This window comes from Salvelinus fontinalis, unplaced genomic scaffold, assembly GCF_029448725.1.
Source record: "Salvelinus fontinalis isolate EN_2023a unplaced genomic scaffold, ASM2944872v1 scaffold_0410, whole genome shotgun sequence".
Classification (NCBI taxonomy): Eukaryota; Metazoa; Chordata; class Actinopteri; order Salmoniformes; family Salmonidae; genus Salvelinus; species Salvelinus fontinalis.
In genome coordinates this window covers 112,326-134,941 of record NW_026600619.1, presented here as the reverse complement: position 1 = coordinate 134,941, position 22,616 = coordinate 112,326, and the positions used below count along the sequence as shown (strand labels likewise).

The 22,616-nt window shown below is 42.3% G+C and overlaps 1 protein-coding gene across 1 annotated transcript in view; it reads left to right on the top strand.

Moving 5' to 3' along the window:
- Window positions 1-22,616, top strand: part of LOC129845947 (uncharacterized) — a gene marked incomplete at its 5' end in the record, with an annotated part of 70,015 nt that overhangs the window by 37,000 nt on the left and 10,399 nt on the right. Inside the window, one exon of the mRNA XM_055913928.1 lies at window positions 4,211-4,486. Coding sequence (XP_055769903.1) covers window positions 4,211-4,486 — 276 coding nt within the window. The remainder of the gene's footprint in view (window positions 1-4,210; window positions 4,487-22,616) is intronic.

Here is a 22,616-nt window from a genome sequence, read left to right as displayed (position 1 = left end):
GCAGGAAATGATTGAGTGATTTCAACTGAAACAGAATTGATGTATTGAGTTGGAGGAACTCAGGAAGGATAATAGGAAAAAGTTTTGTGTTTGAGTTGACGTGTTCTGTAGTGTCTGGTTTTAGTGACCCGTCCTGTAGTGTCTGGTTTTAGTGACCCGTCCTGTAGTGTCTGGTTTTAGGGACCCGTCCTGTAGTATCTGGTTTTAGTGACCCATCCTGTAGTGTCTGGTTTTAATGACCCGTCCTGTAGTGTCTGGTTTTAATGACCCGTCCTGTAGTGTCTGGTTTTAATGACCCGTCCTGTAGTGTCTGGTTTTAGTGACCCGTCCTGTAGTGTCTGGTTTTAGTGACCCGTCCTGTAGTGTCTGGTTTTAGGGACCCGTCCTGTAGTATCTGGTTTTAGTGACCCATCCTGTAGTGTCTGGTTTTAATGACCCGTCCTGTAGTGTCTGGTTTTAATGACCCGTCCTGTAGTGTCTGGTTTTAATGACCCGTCCTGTAGTGTCTGGGTTTAGTGACCCGTCCTGTAGTGTCTGGTTTTAGTGACCCGTCCTGTAGTGTCTGGTTTAGTGACCCGTCCTGTAGTGTCTGGTTTAGTGACCGTCCTGTAGTGTCTGGTTTTAGTGACCCGTCCTGTAGTGTCTGGTTTAGTTACCCGTCCTGTAGTGTCTGGTTTTAGCTACCCGTCCTGTAGTGTCTCGGTTTCATTGAGTCTTCTCTCTGCTCCGGTAAGAGGAGGTTTGCGTCGCCAAATGAGACACTTTTCCCTATGCAGTGCACTAATTTTCAGCAGAGCTCTGTGTGTCCTGGTCCCTCTGGTCAAAAGTAGTGTCCTATAAAGGGAATAGGGTGCCATTTTGTACTCAGTGGAGGAAAGAGGAGAGAGGTCTGTTTGACGTAAGCAGGGTTCAGGTGAGGTCAGGAGCTGTACAGTGTTATAGGGGAGATGGGTGTGTGTGACTGATGTAAACAGGGTACAGGTGAGGTCAGGAGCTGTACAGTGTTATAGGGTAGATGGGTGTGTGTGACTGATGTAAACAGGGTACAGGTGAGGTCAGGAGCTGTACAGTGTTATAGGGGAGATGGGTGTGTGTGACTGATGTAAACAGGGTTCAGGTGAGGTCAGGAGCTGTACAGTGTTATAGTGGAGATGGGTGTGTGTGACTGATGTAAGCAGGGTTCAGGTGAGGTCAGGAGCTGTACAGTGTTATAGTGGAGATGGGTGTGTGTGACTGATGTAAGCAGGGTTCAGGTGAGGTCAGGAGCTGTACAGTGTTATAGGGGAGATGGGTGTGTGTGACTGATGTAAACAGGGTACAGGTGAGGTCAGGAGCTGTACAGTGTTATAGGGGAGATGGGTGTGTGTGACTGATGTAACCAGGGTACAGGTGAGGTCAGGAGCTGTACAGTGTTATAGGGGAGATGGGTGTGTGTGACTGATGTAAACAGGGTACAGGTGAGGTCAGGAGCTGTACAGTGTTATAGGGGAGATGGGTGTGTGTGACTAAGTGTGGAATACATTTTTAGTCCAACCCAAAAATTCCTGAAATCATAGCTGTGAGGTCTGTGGGTCTGTCCACCTAGACTAGGTCAGACGTCCTCTGTCTCTCTCTCTCTCTTTGATATTGTAACTGAATGAGGACCCAGAGAATCCAGGGAACTAACTCTAAACCAGGGAATCCAGGGAACTAATCCTAACCCAGGGAATCCAGGGAACTAATCCTAACCAAGGGAATCCAGGGAACTAATCCTAACCCAGGGAATCCAGGGAACTAATCCTAACCCAGGGAATCCAGGGAACTAATCCTAACCCAGGGAATCCAGGGAACTAACTCTAACCCAGGGAATCCAGTGAACTAATCCTAACCTAGGGAATCCAGGGAACTAATCCTAACCTAGGGAATCCAGGGAACTAATCCTAACCCAGGGAATCCAGGGAACTAATCCTAACCCAGGGAATCCAGGGAACTAACTCTAACCCAGGGAATCCAGGGAACTAATCCTAACCCGGGGAATCCAGGGAACTAATCCTAACCCAGGGAATCCAGGGAACTAACTCTAACCCGGGGAATCCAGGGAACTAATCCTAACCCGGGGAATCCAGGGAACTAATCCTAACCCGGGGAATCCAGGGAACTAATCCTAACCCAGGGAATCCAGGGAACTAATCCTAACCTAGGGAATCCAGGGAACTAATCCTAACCCAGGGAATCCAGGGAACTAATCCTAACCTAGGGAATCCAGGGAACTAATCCTAACCCAGGGAATCCAGGGAACTAATCCTAACCCGGGGAATCCAGGGAACTAATCCTAACCCAGGGAATCCAGGGAACTAATCCTAACCCAGGGAACCCAGGGAACTAATCCTAACCCAGGGAATCCAGGGAACTAATCCTAACCCGGGGAATCCAGGGAACTAATCCTAACCCAGGGAATCCAGGGAACTAATCCTAACCCGGGGAATCCAGGGAACTAATCCTAACCCAGGGAATCCAGGGAACTAATCCTAACCCAGGGAATCCAGGGAACTAATCCTAACCCGGGGAATCCAGGGAACGCTGAATGGACTGGAGGAAATGTTGTGATTTTTAACAGTGTGACAGGAAGCTGTGTAGAGGGAAGGATGTGAAGGAGAGGGGGAGGAGAGTAGGGGAGGTGAAGGAGAGGGGGAGGAGAGTAGAGGAGGTGAAGGATGGGGAGGAGTGGAGATGAGATGAAGGAGAGGGGGAGGAGAGTAGAGGAGGTGAAGGAGAGGGGGAGGAGAGTAGGGGAGGTGAAGGAGAGGGGGAGGAGAGTAGAGGAGGTGAAGGAGAGGGGGAGGAGTGGAGATGAGATGAAGGAGAGGGGGAGGAGAGTAGAGGAGGTGAAGGAGAGGGGGACGAGAGTAGAGGAGGTGAAGGAGAGGGGGAGGAGTGGAGAGGAGGTGAAGGAAAGGGGGAGGAGTGGAGAGGAGGTGAAAGAGAGGGGGAGGAGTGGAGAGGGGGTGAAGGAGAGGGGGAGGTGAAGGAGAGGGAGAGGAGAGTAGAGGAGGTGAAGGAGAGGGGGAGGTGAGTAGAGGAGGTGAAGGAGAGAGGAGGAATGGAGACGAGGTGAAGGAGAGGGAGAGGAGAGTAGAGGAGGTGAAGGAGAGGGGGAGGAGTGGAGAGGAGGTGAAGGAGAGGGTAGGAGTGGAGAGGAGGTGAAGAAGAGGGGGAGGAGTGGAGAGGAGGTGAAGGAGAGGGGGAGGAGGTGAGAGGAGGTGAAGGAGAGGGGGAGGATGGAGATGAGGTGAAGGAGAGGGGGAGGAGTGGAGAGGAGGTGAAGGAGAGGGGGAGGAGGTGAGAGGAGGTGAAGGAGAGGGGGAGGATGGAGACGAGGTGAAGGAGAGAGGAGGAGTGGAGACGAGGTGAAGGAGAGGGGGAGGAGAGTAGAGGAGGTGAAGGAGAGGGGGAGGAGTGGAGAGGAGGTGAAGGAGAGGGTAGGAGTGGAGAGGAGGTGAAGAAGAGGGGGAGGAGTGGAGAGGAGGTGAAGGAGAGGGGGAGGAGGTGAGAGGAGGTGAAGGAGAGGGGGGGGATGGAGATGAGGTGAAGGAGAGGGGGAGGAGTGGAGAGGAGGTGAAGGAGAGGGGGAGGAGGTGAGAGGAGGTGAAGGAGAGGGGGAGGATGGAGACGAGGTGAAGGAGAGAGGAGGAGTGGAGACGAGGTGAAGGAGAGGGGGAGGAGAGTAGAGGAGGTGAAGGAGAGGGGGAGGAGAGTAGAGGAGGTGAAGGAGAGGGGGAGGAGAGTAGAGGAGGTGAAGGAGAGGGGGAGGAGAGTAGAGGAGGTGAAGGTGAAGGAGAGAGGGAGGATGGAGACGAGGTGAAGGAGAGAGGAGGAGTGGGGACGAGGTGAAGGAGAGGGGGAGGAGAGTAGAGGAGGTGAAGGAGAGAGGGAGGATGAAGAGGAGGTGAAGGAGAGGGACGGTAGAAGGGTGGAGATTTGACATGACAGCTGATGATATGAAGCAGACTTCCAGGAGGTTCTGCTCTGGTCTGTTTCTGTTCTGGGTTGTGTTCATTAGGCACCAAACGGAAGAAAACACACTGAAACAGGGAGGGACTACCTGAACTTGTCCAATATGAAACGCTCATTTTCAATTACCATTGAAACACATTTGATACAGTGGGTACTAATGAATATGACCCAGTTTCTGATTAATGTGTCTGTGTTTCTGTATCCCGTCTCTCCACAGCCTCCTCCCCAAAATCAACACCCTCCTGGACAGCCCTACCCCTCCCACAGCCTGCGACGACTACCCCAGTGCTCCCCTGTTCACCTCAGTCACCCCGTCCCCCTGTCCCCTACGTCAGCCCCTGGACCAGGACAGCCCAGACCACCTATTCCCCCTCCTCACCGAGCCCTGCCTCCCCATGGCCAAGGACATGGCCACAGCCACACCCAGGCTCCGCCCAGAGGGGCGTCGTTTCGCAGTGTGCCACAGCACCATAACTCCTGCAGGATGGTCTTGGTGAGGCTGTGTGTGTGTGTGTGTGTGTGTGTGTGTGTGTGTGTGTGTGTGTGTGTGTGTGTGTGTGTGTGTGTGTGTGTGTGTGTGTGTGTGTGTGTGTGTGTGTGTGTGTGTGTGTGTGTGTGTGTGTGTGTGTGTGTGTGCGTGCGTGCGTGCGTGCGTGCGTGCGTGCGTGCGTGCGTGCGTGCGTGCGTGTGTCTCATCATTAGGACACATCATGCTCATTAGCAGTGTGTTAAAGCATGAATGAGATGTTAACTCCTGCTCTGATGAACAGAAGGTCATCAGGAGGTCATAGCAGACCCGAGGCCTGTCTATTGAAGTATCATCAAGCATCATGCTATTAAAGCTGCAATCTGCCATACGGTTTTCAATGGGTAAATACAGCAAAAAAAATGTATGAAATGAATTTTTGAACAGATTCCCAGATTGTAAATTCAAGAGATGATGAGATGAATGACAGTGTGTATTGAGGAGGCAGAGGGCATTTAGTGATTTATAGTCCGGGAACGAGCTTCGCAGAAGTAGACGTGGTAAATTGAGTCGAGTCATATTAAACTAATGTTGGATGAAGCTGTCAGAACGGCCCCATTTTACTGCAGTAGAATATTGCGTCCAGTGTTCCAAGTTCCGGTGATGACATTCCAATTCTAGAATGTCCACGGGCCTAAACTGGACACTTGGTGTCCGCAACAAATCAGAACATGTGTTTAGTTCTGGCTAACTCATTGGATTATACCATGTCTCACTGCATAAGAGACAGGCTTCGACAGGCCTTCCCGTTCAACTGTTGCTCTTCCAGAAAATGCAATGGTTTTCGAGCATTTAATAAGTAAGGCCTGTAGTCGTGGTCTAACTGCCAGTCCAATCCAACCCCTATCCTGGAGCAGTAACAGCTGTTTGGTCCAGCTTCCAGACCCAGGAGCTCCAGGGAGGCTGACCAGGCTGCTGACTCTTCCCAAGAAGAGCCTCTCAGCTGGGGGCAGCTTGGCCAGGGCTGTGGGTGTCTATGGGGGTTCTTCTGGTATTTAGTAAAGGGGCTGTCTGTGTTCATCCTAGTGGATAACTGCTTGATAATTCATATTTTGAGCCCGTTTTGCTGTTAAAAAGACCTTATTGTCTTTTGAACCAGTTTTGCCCAATAGGGTCTAACTCAGAGTGATGTACAGTTACCACTGCATTCACAGTCGCAGGTTCATGTCTGAATTTCATCAGATATGCACTTTCTTTTTGGCCCGGATTCAATTTGTCTTCCCATTTGACACTGTAGCCTGTATTGTGGATCGTAGTCAAATCGTCCGTCCTTGACGATACCGGCTGCAAATGTTTAAAGATTAGTAGTTGTTCAACGGTAGCCTTCATAGAGACAGAACCCTTTTGTAATGTGCTAGTTTCCCTCGTCCCACAGCTCTTGGCAACAGTGGAACCATTCGGGGAAACAAAACCAGTTTACAATCACTTGATGGATGGCAGCGTAACGAAATCCCTCAAAAAAGCGTCACAAAAGTTTTCAGGGGTATAAGAAACCTCTTAAAAATAAAAACGTGTGAAACTTGTGATATTCCCGACGTGATATTCCCGACGAGATATTCCCGACGACCGCCCCGCTGTAAAGCCAGCCAACTTCACTCTGGGGCTTTTGACATTACTGAGCAGAAACCGAGTCGAGACAAAACAAGCTGTACTGAGCTTGGCCTGGCGACACATCCAATGTAGCTATCAAACTTAACTATGGACCTCCAAGAAAGGTCCACTGCATTTTTTTTACATTGTTCTCCTCTGATCAGGGCCTGATTTAGATCTGGGACACCAGGTGGGGTGATATTAATGATCAGGGCCTGATTTAGACCGTGGACACAAGGTGGGTGATATTAATGATCAGGGCCTGATTTAGACCTTGGACACCAGGTGGGTGATATTAATGATCAGGGACTGATTTAGACCTGGGACACCAGGTGGGTGATAATAATGATCAGGGCATGATTTAGACCTGGGACACCAGGTGGGTGATATTAATGATCAGGGCCTGATTTAGACCTGGGACACCAGGTGGGGTGATATGAATGATCAGGGACTGATTTAGACCCGGGACACCAGGTGGGTGATATTAATGATCAGGGCCTGATTTAGATCTGGGACACCAGGTGGGGTGATATTAATGATCAGGGCCTGATTTAGACCTGGGACACCAGGTGGGTGATATTAATGATCAGGGCCTGATTTAGACCTGGGACACCAGGTGGGTGATATTAATGATCAGGGCCTGATTTAGACCTGGGACACCAGGTGAGGTGATATTAATGATCAGGGCCTGATTTAGACCTGGGACACCAGGTGGGTGATATTAATGATCAGGGCCTGATTTAGACCTGGGACACCAGGTGGGGTGATATGAATGATCAGGGACTGATTTAGACCCGGGACACCAGGTGGGTGATATTAATGATCAGGGACTGATTTAGATCTGGGACACCAGGTGGGTGATATTAATGATCAGGGCCTGATTTAGACCTGGGACACCAGGTGGGTGATATTAATGTAGAGGCGAAAGAAACGCACACCTATTTAGGAGTGGTGCTGGCTAGTGGAGTGGAACACTTGAAAAATAGAGAGCCGCAAACCCTAGGAGCTCAGATGCACAATGTAACCATCCGAGTATCAGAGTCTTCATCAGAGTATAATGATCAGGGCCTGATTTAGACCTGGGACACCAGGTGGGTGATATTAATGACCAGGGCCTGATTTAGACCTGGGACACCAGGTGGGTGATATTAATGATCAGGGCCTGATTTAGACCTTGGACACCAGGTGGGTGATATTAATGATCAGGGACTGATTTAGACCTGGGACACCAGGTGGGTGATAATAATGATCAGGGCTTGATTTAGACCTGGGACACCAGGTGGGTGATATTAATGATCAGGGCCTGATTTAGACCTGGGACACCAGGTGGGGTGATATGAATGATCAGGGACTGATTTAGACCCGGGACACCAGGTGGGTGATATTAATGATCAGGGCCTGATTTAGATCTGGGACACCAGGTGGGGTGATATTAATGATCAGGGCCTGATTTAGACCTGGGACACCAGGTGGGTGATATTAATGATCAGGGCCTGATTTAGACCTGGGACACCAGGTGGGTGATATTAATGATCAGGGCCTGATTTAGACCTGGGACACCAGGTGAGGTGATATTAATGATCAGGGCCTGATTTAGACCTGGGACACCAGGTGGGTGATATTAATGATCAGGGCCTGATTTAGACCTGGGACACCAGGTGGGGTGATATGAATGATCAGGGACTGATTTAGACCCGGGACACCAGGTGGGTGATATTAATGATCAGGGACTGATTTAGATCTGGGACACCAGGTGGGTGATATTAATGATCAGGGCCTGATTTAGACCTGGGACACCAGGTGGGTGATATTAATGTAGAGGCGAAAGAAACGCACACCTATTTAGGAGTGGTGCTGGCTAGTGGAGTGGAACACTTGAAAAATAGAGAGCCGCAAACCCTAGGAGCTCAGATGCACAATGTAACCATCCGAGTATCAGAGTCTTCATCAGAGTATAATGATCAGGGCCTGATTTAGACCTGGGACACCAGGTGGGTGATATTAATGACCAGGGCCTGATTTAGACCTGGGACACCAGGTGGGTGATATTAATGATCAGGGCCTGATTTAGACCTGGGACACCAGGTGGGTACCATTAATGACCAGGGCCTGATTTAGACCTGGGACACCAGGTGGGTACCATTAATGACCAGGGCCTGATTTAGACCTGGGACACCAGGTGGGTACCATTAATGACCAGGGCCTGATTTAGACCTGGGACACCAGGCGGGTACCATTAATGACCAGGGCCTGATTTAGACCTGGGACACCAGGTGGGTGATATTAATGATCAGGGCCTGATTTAGACCTGGGACACCAAGTGGGTGATATTAATGATCAGGGCCTGATTTAGACCTGGGACACCAGGTGGGGTGATATTAATGATCAGGGCCTGATTTAGACCTGGGACACCAGGTGGGTGATATTAATGATCAGGGCCTGATTTAGACCTGGGACACCAGGTGGGGTGATATTAATGATCAGGGCCTGATTTAGACCTGGGACACCAGGTGAGTGATATTAATGACCAGGGCCTGATTTAGACCTGGGACACCAGGTGGGGTGATATTAATGATCAGGGCCTGATTTAGACCTGGGACACCAGATTCTATCCTGTATTTTAAGCCTTATACAGACATTAGAATCAGACGGAAATGAAAGTATCGTCTCAGGGTGGTGCTGAAGCAGCTCACATAAAAAGAAAAGGCGACGGTTTGAGGAAAAAACGTTCAATTTAGGTTCCAATCCAGGTCATGTGAAATGACTGAGCAAAGAACAGTTATAGTTGCTGGAACTATATGATACTGTGTGTTACTATATAATACTGTATGGTACTGTATGGTATGGTACTGTATGATACTGTATGGTACTGTATGGTACTGTAAGGTACTGTATGGTACTGTATGGTATGGTACTGTATGGTATGATACTGTATGGTACTGTATGGTACTGTATGGTACTGTATGGTACGATACTGTATGGTACTGTATGGTACTGTATGGTACTGTATGGTACTGTGTGGAGTACTATATGATACTGTATGGTACTGTATGGTATGATACTGTATGGTACTGTATGGTATGATACTGTATGGTACTGTATGGTATGATACTGTATGGTACTGTATGGTACTGTATGGTATGATACTGTATGGTACTGTATGGTACTGTATGGTACTGTATGGTATGGTATGGTACTGTATGGTATGATACTGTATGGTACTGTATGATACTGTATGATACTGTATGATACTGTATGGTACTGTATGGTACTGTATGGTACTGTATGGTATGGTACTGTATGATATTGTATGGTACTGTATGGTACTGTATGGTACTGTATGGTACTGTATGGTATGGTACTGTATGGTATTGTATGATACTGTATGGTACTGTATGGTACTGTATGGTACTGTATGGTACTGTATGGTATGATACTGTATGGTATGATACTGTATGGTACTGTTTGATACTGTATGGTATGGTACTGTATGGTACTGTGTGGTACTGTATGGTACTGTATGGTACTGTATGGTACTGTATGGTGTGGTACTGTATGGTACTGTATGGTACTGTATGGTACTGTATGGTGTGGTACTGTATGGTACTGTATGATACTGTATGATACTGTATGGTATGGTACTGTATGGTACTGTATGGTACTGTATGGTATGGTACTGTATGGTACTGTATGGTACTGTATGGTACTGTATGGTGTGGTACTGTATGGTACTGTATGGTACTGTATGGTATGATACTGTATGGTACTGTATGGTACTGTATGGTACTGTATGGTATGATACTGTATGGTACTGTATGGTACTGTATGGTATGGTACTGTATGATACTGTATGGTATTGTATGATACTGTATGGTACTGTATGGTACTGTATGGTACTGTATGATACTGTATGGTATGGTACTGTATGATACTGTATGGTATTGTATGATACTGTATGGTACTGTATGGTACTGTATGGTATGGTACTGTATGGTATTGTATGATACTGTATGGTACTGTATGGTACTGTATGATACTGTATGGTACTGTATGGTACTGTATGATACTGTATGGTACTGTATGGTACTGTATGGTACTGTATGATACTGTATGGTACTGTGTGGTATGGTACTGTATGGTACTGTATGGTATGGTACTGTATGATACTGTATGGTACTGTATGGTACTGTATGGTACTGTATGATACTGTATGGTACTGTATGGTATGGTACTGTATGGTACTGTATGGTACTGTATGATACTGTATGGTACTGTATGGTACTGTATGGTATTGTATGATACTGTATGGTACTGTATGGTACTGTATGGTACTGTATGGTGTGGTACTGTATGGTACTGTATGATACTGTATGATACTGTATGGTACTGTATGGTACTGTAAGGTACTGTGTGGAGTACTATATGATACTGTATGGTACTGTATGGTATGATACTGTAAGGTACTGTATGATACTGCATGGTATGGTACTGTATGATACTGTATGGTATTGTATGGTACTGTATGATACTGTATGGTACTGTATGGTACTGTATGGTATGATACTGTATGGTACTGTATGATACTGCATGGTATGGTACTGTATGATACTGTATGGTACTGTATGGTACTGTATGATACTGTATGGTATGATACTGTATGGTACTGTATGGTACTGTATGATACTGTATGGTACTGTATGGTACTGTATGGTACTGTATGGTACTGTATGATACTGTATGGTACTGTATGGTACTGTATGGTATGGTACTGTATGGTACTGTATGGTACTGTATGGTATGGTATGGTACTGTATGGTACTGTATGATACTGTATGATACTGTATGGTATGATACTGTATGGTACTGTATGGTATGATACTGTATGGTACTGTATGGTACTGTATGATACTGTATTGTACTGTATGGTACTGTATGGTACTGTATGGTACCGTGTGGTACTGTATGGTACTGTATGATACTGTATGGTACTGTATGGTACTGTATGGTACTGTGTGGTACTGTATGGTACTGTATGATACTGTATGGTACTGTATGGTATGATACTGTATGGTACTGTATGGTACTGTATGATACTGTATGATACTGTATGGTACTGTATGGTACTGTATGGTACTGTGTGGTACTGTATGGTACTGTATGATACTGTATGGTACTGTATGGTATGATACTGTATGGTACTGTATGGTACTGTATGATACTGTATGGTACTGTATGGTACTGTATGGTATGGTACTGTATGGTACTGTATGGTACTGTATGGTACTGTATGATACTGTATGGTACTGTATGGTACTGTATGGTATGATACTGTATGGTATGATACTGTATGGTACTGTATGGTACTGTATGGTACTGTATGATACTGTATGGTACTGTATGGTACTGTATGGTACTGTATGGTATGATACTGTATGGTACTGTATGGTACTGTATGGTACTGTATGGTATGATACTGTATGGTACTGTATGGTACTGTATGGTACTGTATGGTATGATACTGTATGGTACTGTATGGTACTGTATGGTACTGTATGGTATGATACTGTATGGTACTGTATGATACTGTATGGTATGATACTGTATGGTACTGTATGGTACTGTATGGTATGATACTGTATGGTACTGTATGGTACTGTATGGTACTGTATGGTATGATACTGTATGGTACTGTATGGTATGATACTGTATGGTACTGTATGGTACTGTATGGTACTGTATGGTATGATACTGTATGGTACTGTATGGTACTGTATGGTATGGTACTGTATGGTACTGTATGGTACTGTATGGTATGGTACTGTATGGTACTGTATGGTACTGTATGGTATGATACTGTATGGTACTGTATGATACTGTATGGTATGATACTGTATGGTACTGTATGGTACTGTATGGTATGATACTGTATGGTACTGTATGGTACTGTATGGTACTGTATGGTATGATACTGTATGGTACTGTATGGTATGATACTGTATGGTACTGTATGGTACTGTATGGTACTGTATGGTACTGTATGGTATGATACTGTATGGTACTGTATGGTACTGTATGGTATGGTACTGTATGGTACTGTATGGTACTGTATGGTACTGTATGGTATGGTACTGTATGGTACTGTATGGTACTGTATGGTACTGTTTGGTATGGTACTGTATGATACTGTATGGTACTGTATGGTACTGTATGGTACTGTATGGTACTATATGATACTCTATGGTATGATACTGTATGGTACTATATGATACTCTATGGTATGATACTGTATGGTACTGTATGGTACTGTATGGTACTGTATGGTATGATACTGTATGGTACTGTATGGTATGATACTGTATGGTACTGTATGGTACTGTATGATACTGTATGGTACTGTATGGTACTGTATGGTACGGTATGATACTGTATGGTACTGTATGGTACTGTATGGTACTGTATGGTATGGTACTGTATGGGACTGTATGATACTGTATGGTACTGTATGGTATGATACTGTATGGTACTGTATGGTTCTGTATGATACTGTATGGTACTGTATGGTACTGTATGGTACTGTATGATACTGTATGGTATGGTACTGTATGATACTGTATGGTACTGTATGGTACTGTATGGTACTGTATGGTATGGTACTGTATGGTACTGTATGGTATGGTACTGTATGGTACTGTATGGTATGGTACTGTATGGTACTGTATGGTATGGTACTGTATGGTACTGTATGGTATGGTACTGTATGGTACTGTATGGTACTGTATGGTATGGTACTGTATGGTACTGTATGGTATGGTACTGTATGATACTGTATGGTACTGTATGGTACTGTATGGTACTGTATGGTATGGTACTGTATGGTACTGTATGGTATGGTACTGTATGGTACTGTATGGTATGGTACTGTATGGTACTGTGTGGTATGGTACTGTATGGTACTGTATGGTATGGTACTGTATGGTACTGTATGGTATGGTACTGTATGGTACTGTATGGTATGGTACTGTATGGTACTGTATGGTATGGTACTGTATGATACTGTATGGTACTGTATGGTACTGTATGGTATGGTACTGTATGGTACTGTATGGTATGGTACTGTATGATACTGTATGGTACTGTATGGTACTGTATGATACTGTATGATACTGTATGGTACTGTATGGTACTGTATGGTACTGTATGATACTGTATGGTACTGTATGGTACTGTATGGTATGGTACTGTATGGTACTGTGTGGTACTGTATGGTACTGTATGGTACTGTATGGTATGATACTGTATGGTACTGTATGGTATGATACTGTATGGTATGATACTGTATGGTATGATACTGTATGGTATGATACTGTATGGTACTGTATGGTATGATACTGTATGGTACTGTATGGTACTGTATGGTACTGTATGGTATGATACTGTATGGTACTGTATGGTACTGTATGGTACTGTATGGTACTCTATGATACTCTATGGTATGATACTGTATGGTACTGTATGGTACTGTATGGTACTGTATGGTACTGTATGGTATGGTACTGTATGGTACTGTATGGTATGATACTGTATGGTATGATACTGTATGGTATGATACTGTATGGTACTGTATGGTATGATACTGTATGGTACTGTATGGTACTGTATGGTACTGTATGGTATGATACTGTATGGTATGATACTGTATGGTACTGTATGGTACTGTATGGTACTGTATGGTATGGTACTGTATGGTACTGTATGATACTGTATGGTACTGTATGGTACTGTATGATACTGTATGGTACTGTATGGTACTGTATGATACTGTATGGTACTGTATGGTACTGTATGGTATGGTACTGTATGGTACTGTATGGTACTGTATGGTACTGTATGGTACTGTATGATACTGTATGGTACTGTATGGTACTTTATGATACTGTATGGTATGATACTGTATGGTACTGTATGGTACTGTATGGTACTGTATGGTATGGTACTGTATGGTACTGTATGGTACTGTATGGTACTGTATGGTATGATACTGTATGGTACTGTATGGTACTGTATGGTACTGTATGGTATGGTACTGTATGGTACTGTATGGTACTGTATGGTACTGTATGGTATGGTACTGTATGGTACTGTATGGTACTGTATGATACTGTATGGTACTGTATGATACTGTATGGTATGATACTGTATGGTATGATACTGTATGGTACTGTATGGTATGATACTGTATGATACTGTATGGTATGATACTGTATGGTACTGTGTGGTACTGTATGGTATTGTATGGTACTGTATGATACTGTATGGTACTGTATGGTACTGTATGGTATGATACTGTATGGTATGATACTGTATGGTATGATACTGTATGGTACTGTATGGTACTGTATGGTACTGTATGATACTGTATGGTACTGTATGGTACTGTATGGTACTGTATGATACTGTATGGTACTGTATGGTACTGTATGATACTGTATGGTACTGTATGGTATGGTACTGTATGGTACTGTATGGTACTGTATGATACTGTATGGTACTGTATGGTATGGTACTGTATGGTACTGTATGATACTGTATGATACTCTATGGTACTGTATGGTATGGTACTGTATGGTACTGTATGATACTGTATGATACTGTATGGTACTGTATGGTATGGTACTGTATGGTACTGTATGATACTGTATGGTACTGTATGATACTGTATGATACTGTATGATACTGTATGGTACTGTATGGTACTGTATGGTACTGTATGATACTGTATGATACTGTATGGTACTGTATAGTATGGTACTGTATGATACTGTATGATACTGTATGGTACTGTATGGTACTGTATGGTACTGTATGATACTGTATGGTACTGTATGGTATGGTACTGTATGGTACTGTATGGTACTGTATGGTACTGTATGGTACTGTATGATACTGTATGATACTGTATGGTATGGTACTGTATGGTACTGTATGATACTGTATGGTACTGTATGATACTGTATGATACTGTATGATACTGTATGGTACTGTATGGTACTGTATGGTACTGTATGATACTGTATGGTACTGTATAGTATGATACTGTATGATACTGTATGGTACTGTATGGTACTGTATGGTACTGTATGATACTGTATGGTACTGTATGGTACTGTATGATACTGTATGATACTGTATGGTACTGTATAGTACTGTATGATACTGTATGGTACTGTATGATACTGTATGATACTGTATGGTACTGTATGATACTGTATGGTACTGTATGGTACTGTATGATACTGTATGGTACTGTATGGTACTGTATGATACTGTATGATACTGTATGGTACTGTATGGTATGGTACTGTATGGTACTGTATGGTACTGTATGGTACTGTATGATACTGTATGGTACTGTATGGTACTGTATGATACTGTATGGTACTGTATGGTATGGTACTGTATGGTACTGTATGGTATGGTACTGTATGGTATGGTACTGTATGGTACTGTATGGTATTGTATGGTACTGTATGATACTGTATGGTACTGTATGGTACTGTATGGTACTGTATGGTATGATACTGTATGGTATGGTACTGTATGGTACTGTATGGTACTGTATGGTATGGTACTGTATGGTATGGTACTGTATGGTACTGTATGGTACTGTATGGTACTGTATGGTATGGTACTGTATGGTGTGGTACTGTATGGTACTGTATGGTATTGTATGGTACTGTATGATACTGTATGGTACTGTATGGTATGATACTGTATGGTACTGTATGGTACTGTATGGTACTGTATGATACTGTATGGTACTGTATGGTACTGTATGGTACTGTATGGTATGGTACTGTATGGTATGGTACTGTATGGTACTGTATGGTATTGTATGGTACTGTATGATACTGTATGGTACTGTATGGTACTGTATGGTACTGTATGGTATGATACTGTATGGTATTATACTGTATGATACTGTATGGTACTGTAAGGTACTGTATGGTACTGTATGGTACTGTATGGTACTGTATGATACTGTATGGTACTGTAAGGTACTGTATGGTACTGTATGGTACTGTATGATACTGTATGATACTGTATGATACTGTATGGTACTGTATGGTATGATACTGTATGGTACTGTATGGTACTGTATGGTACTGTATGATACTGTATGGTACTGTATGGTACTGTATGGTACTGTATGATACTGTATGATACTGTATGGTACTGTATGGTACTGTATGGTACTATATGATACTCTATGGTATGATACTGTATGGTACTATATGATACTCTATGGTATGATACTGTATGGTACTGTATGGTACTGTATGGTACTGTATGGTATGATACTGTATGGTACTGTATGGTATGATACTGTATGGTACTGTATGGTACTGTATGATACTGTATGGTACTGTATGGTACTGTATGGTACGGTATGGTACTGTATGGTACTGTATGGTACTGTATGGTACTGTATGGTATGGTACTGTATGGTACTGTATGATAATGTATGGTACTGTATGGTATGATACTGTATGGTACTGTATGGTTCTGTATGATACTGTATGGAACTGTATGGTACTGTATGGTACTGTATGGTATGGTACTGTATGATACTGTATGGTACTGTATGGTACTGTATGGTACTGTATGGTATGGTACTGTATGGTACTGTATGGTATGGTACTGTATGGTACTGTATGGTATGGTACTGTATGGTACTGTATGGTATGGTACTGTATGGTACTGTATGGTATGGTACTGTATGGTACTGTATGGTACTGTATGGTATGGTACTGTATGGTACTGTATGGTATGGTACTGTATGATACTGTATGGTACTGTATGGTACTGTATGGTATGGTACTGTATGGTACTGTATGGTATGGTACTGTATGGTACTGTATGGATGGTACTGTATGGTACTGTGTGGTATGGTACTGTATGGTACTGTATGGTATGGTACTGTATGGTACTGTATGGTATGGTACTGTATGGTATGGTACTGTATGGTACTGTATGGTATGGTACTGTATGATACTGTATGGTACTGTATGGTACTGTATGGTATGGTACTGTATGGTACTGTATGGTATGGTACTGTATGATACTGTATGGTACTGTATGGTACTGTATGATACTGTATGATACTGTATGGTACTGTATGGTACTGTATGGTACTGTATGGTACTGTATGATACTGTATGGTACTGTATGGTACTGTATGGTATGGTACTGTATGGTACTGTGTGGTACTGTATGGTACTGTATGGTACTGTATGGTATGATACTGTATGGTACTGTATGGTATGATACTGTATGGTATGATACTGTATGGTATGATACTGTATGGTATGATACTGTATGGTATGATACTGTATGGTACTGTATGGTATGATACTGTATGGTACTGTATGGTACTGTATGGTACTGTATGGTATGATACTGTATGGTACTGTATGGTACTGTATGGTACTCTATGATACTCTATGGTATGATACTGTATGGTACTGTATGGTACTGTATGGTACTGTATGGTACTGTATGGTATGGTACTGTATGGTACTGTATGGTATGATACTGTATGGTATGATACTGTATGGTATGATACTGTATGGTACTGTATGGTATGATACTGTATGGTACTGTATGGTACTGTATGGTACTGTATGGTATGATACTGTATGGTACTGTATGGTACTGTATGGTACTGTATGGTATGGTACTGTATGGTACTGTATGGTACTGTATGATACTGTATGGTACTGTATGGTACTGTATGATACTGTATGGTACTGTATGGTACTGTATGATACTGTATGGTACTGTATGGTACTGTATGGTATGGTACTGTATGGTACTGTATGGTACTGTATGGTACTGTATGGTATGGTACTGTATGGTACTGTATGGTACTGTATGGTACTTTATGGTACTTTATGATACTGTATGGTATGATACTGTATGGTACTGTATGGTACTGTATGATACTGTATGGTATGGTACTGTATGGTACTGTATGGTACTGTATGGTACTGTATGGTATGATACTGTATGGTACTGTATGGTACTGTATGGTACTGTATGGTACTGTATGGTATGGTACTGTATGGTACTGTATGGTACTGTATGGTACTGTATGGTATGGTACTGTATGGTACTGTATGGTACTGTATGATACTGTATGGTACTGTATGATACTGTATGGTATGATACTGTATGGTATGATACTGTATGGTACTGTATGGTATGATACTGTATGATACTGTATGGTATGATACTGTATGGTACTGTATGGTACTGTATGGTATTGTATGGTACTGTATGATACTGTATGGTACTGTATGGTACTGTATGGTATGATACTGTATGGTATGATACTGTATGGTATGATACTGTATGGTACTGTATGGTACTGTATGGTACTGTATGATACTGTATGGTACTGTATGGTACTGTATGATACTGTATGGTACTGTATGGTACTGTATGATACTGTATGGTACTGTATGGTATGGTACTGTATGGTACTGTATGGTAATGTATGATACTGTATGGTACTGTATGGTATGGTACTGTATGGTACTGTATGATACTGTATGATACTGTATGGTACTGTATGGTATGGTACTGTATGGTACTGTATGATACTGTATGATACTGTATGGTACTGTATGGTATGGTACTGTATGGTACTGTATGATACTGTATGGTACTGTATGATACTGTATGATACTGTATGATACTGTATGGTACTGTATGGTACTGTATGGTACTGTATGATACTGTATGATACTGTATGGTACTGTATAGTATGGTACTGTATGATACTGTATGATACTGTATGGTACTGTATGGTACTGTATGGTACTGTATGATACTGTATGGTACTGTATGGTATGGTACTGTATGGTACTGTATGGTACTGTATGGTACTGTATGATACTGTATGGTACTGTATGGTATGGTACTGTATGGTACTGTATGATACTGTATGGTACTGTATGATACTGTATGATACTGTATGGTACTGTATGGTACTGTATGGTACTGTATGATACTGTATGATACTGTATGGTACTGTATAGTATGATACTGTATGATACTGTATGGTACTGTATGGTACTGTATGGTACTGTATGATACTGTATGGTACTGTATGGTACTGTATGATACTGTATGATACTGTATGATACTGTATGGTACTGTATGATACTGTATGGTACTGTATGATACTGTATGATACTGTATGGTACTGTATGATACTGTATGGTACTGTATGGTACTGTATGATACTGTATGGTACTGTATGGTACTGTATGATACTGTATGATACTGTATGGTACTGTATGGTATGGTACTGTATGGTACTGTATGGTACTGTATGGTACTGTATGGTACTGTATGGTACTGTATGATACTGTATGGTACTGTATGGTATGGTACTGTATGGTACTGTATGGTATGGTACTGTATGGTATGGTACTGTATGGTACTGTATGATACTGTATGGTACTGTATGATACTGTATGGTACTGTATGGTACTGTATGGTACTGTATGGTATGATACTGTATGGTATGGTACTGTATGGTACTGTATGGTACTGTATGGTATGGTACTGTATGGTATGGTACTGTATGGTACTGTATGGTACTGTATGGTATGGTACTGTATGGTATGGTACTGTATGGTACTGTATGGTATTGTATGGTACTGTATGATACTGTATGGTACTGTATGGTATGATACTGTATGGTACTGTATGGTACTGTATGGTACTGTATGATACTGTATGGTACTGTATGGTACTGTATGGTATGGTACTGTATGGTATGGTACTGTATGGTACTGTATGGTATTGTATGGTACTGTATGATACTGTATGGTACTGTATGGTACTGTATGGTACTGTATGGTATGATACTGTATGGTATGATACTGTATGATACTGTATGGTACTGTATGGTACTGTATGGTACTGTATGGTACTGTATGGTACTGTATGATACTGTATGGTACTGTATGGTACTGTATGGTACTGTATGGTACTGTATGGTACTGTATGATACTGTATGGTATGATACTGTATGGTACTGTATGGTACTGTATGGTACTGTATGGTACTGTATGGTATGGTACTGTATGGTACTGTATGGTATGATACTGTATGGTATGATACTGTATGGTATGATACTGTATGGTACTGTATGGTATGATACTGTATGGTACTGTATGGTACTGTATGGTACTGTATGGTATGATACTGTATGATACTGTATGGTACTGTATGGTACTGTATGGTACTGTATGGTATGGTACTGTATGGTACTGTATGGTACTGTATGATACTGTATGGTACTGTATGGTACTGTATGATACTGTATGGTACTGTATGGTACTGTATGATACTGTATGGTACTGTATGGTACTGTATGGTATGGTACTGTATGGTACTGTATGGTACTGTATGGTACTGTATGGTATGGTACTGTATGGTACTGTATGGTACTGTATGGTACTTTAAGGTACTTTATGATACTGTATGGTATGATACTGTATGGTACTGTATGGTACTGTATGGTACTGTATGGTATGGTACTGTATGGTACTGTATGGTACTGTATGGTACTGTATGGTATGATACTGTATGGTACTGTATGGTACTGTATGGTACTGTATGGTATGGTACTGTATGATACTGTATGGTACTGTATGGTACTGTATAGTACTGTATGGTATGGTACTGTATGGTACTGTATAGTACTGTATGATACTGTATGGTACTGTATGATACTGTATGGTACTGTATTACTGTATGGTATGATACTGTATGGTACTGTATGGTATGATACTGTATGATACTGTATGGTATGATACTGTATGGTACTGTATGGTACTGTATGGTATTGTATGGTACTGTATGATACTGTATGGTACTGTATGGTACTGTATGGTATGATACTGTATGGTATGATACTGTATGGTATGATACTGTATGGTACTGTATGGTACTGTATGGTACTGTATGATACTGTATGGTACTGTATGGTACTGTATGGTACTGTATGATACTGTATGGTACTGTATGGTACTGTATGATACTGTATGGTACTGTATGGTATGGTACTGTATGGTACTGTATGGTACTGTATGATACTGTATGGTACTGTATGGTATGGTACTGTATGGTACTGTATGATACTGTATGATACTCTATGGTACTGTATGGTATGGTACTGTATGGTACTGTATGATACTGTATGATACTGTATGGTACTGTATGGTATGGTACTGTATGGTACTGTATGATACTGTATGGTACTGTATGATACTGTATGATACTGTATGATACTGTATGGTACTGTATGGTACTGTATGGTACTGTATGATACTGTATGATACTGTATGGTACTGTATAGTATGGTACTGTATGATACTGTATGATACTGTATGGTACTGTATGGTACTGTATGGTACTGTATGATACTGTATGGTACTGTATGGTATGGTACTGTATGGTACTGTATGGTACTGTATGGTACTGTATGATACTGTATGGTACTGTATGGTATGGTACTGTATGGTACTGTATGATACTGTATGGTACTGTATGATACTGTATGATACTGTATGGTACTGTATGGTACTGTATGGTACTGTATGATACTGTATGATACTGTATGGTACTGTATAGTATGATACTGTATGATACTGTATGGTACTGTATGGTACTGTATGGTACTGTATGATACTGTATGGTACTGTATGGTACTGTATGATACTGTATGATACTGTATGGTACTGTATGGTACTGTATGATACTGTATGGTACTGTATGATACTGTATGATACTGTATGGTACTGTATGATACTGTATGGTACTGTATGGTACTGTATGATACTGTATGGTACTGTATGGTACTGTATGATACTGTATGATACTGTATGGTACTGTATGGTATGGTACTGTATGGTACTGTATGGTACTGTATGGTACTGTATGGTACTGTATGGTATGGTACTGTATGGTACTGTATGGTATGGTACTGTATGGTATGGTACTGTATGGTGCTGTATGTTATTGTATGGTACTGTATGATACTGTATGGTACTGTATGGTACTGTATGGTACTGTATGGTATGATACTGTATGGTATGGTACTGTATGGTACTGGTACTGTATGGTATGGTACTGTATGGTATGGTACTGTATGGTACTGTATGGTACTGTATGGTATGGTACTGTATGGTATGGTACTGTATGGTACTGTATGGTATTGTATGGTACTGTATGATACTGTATGGTACTGTATGGTATGATACTGTATGGTACTGTATGGTACTGTATGGTACTGTATGATACTGTATGGTACTGTATGGTACTGTATGGTATGGCACTGTATGGTATGGTACTGTATGGTACTGTATGGTATTGTATGGTACTGTATGATACTGTATGGTACTGTATGGTACTGTATGGTACTGTATGGTAT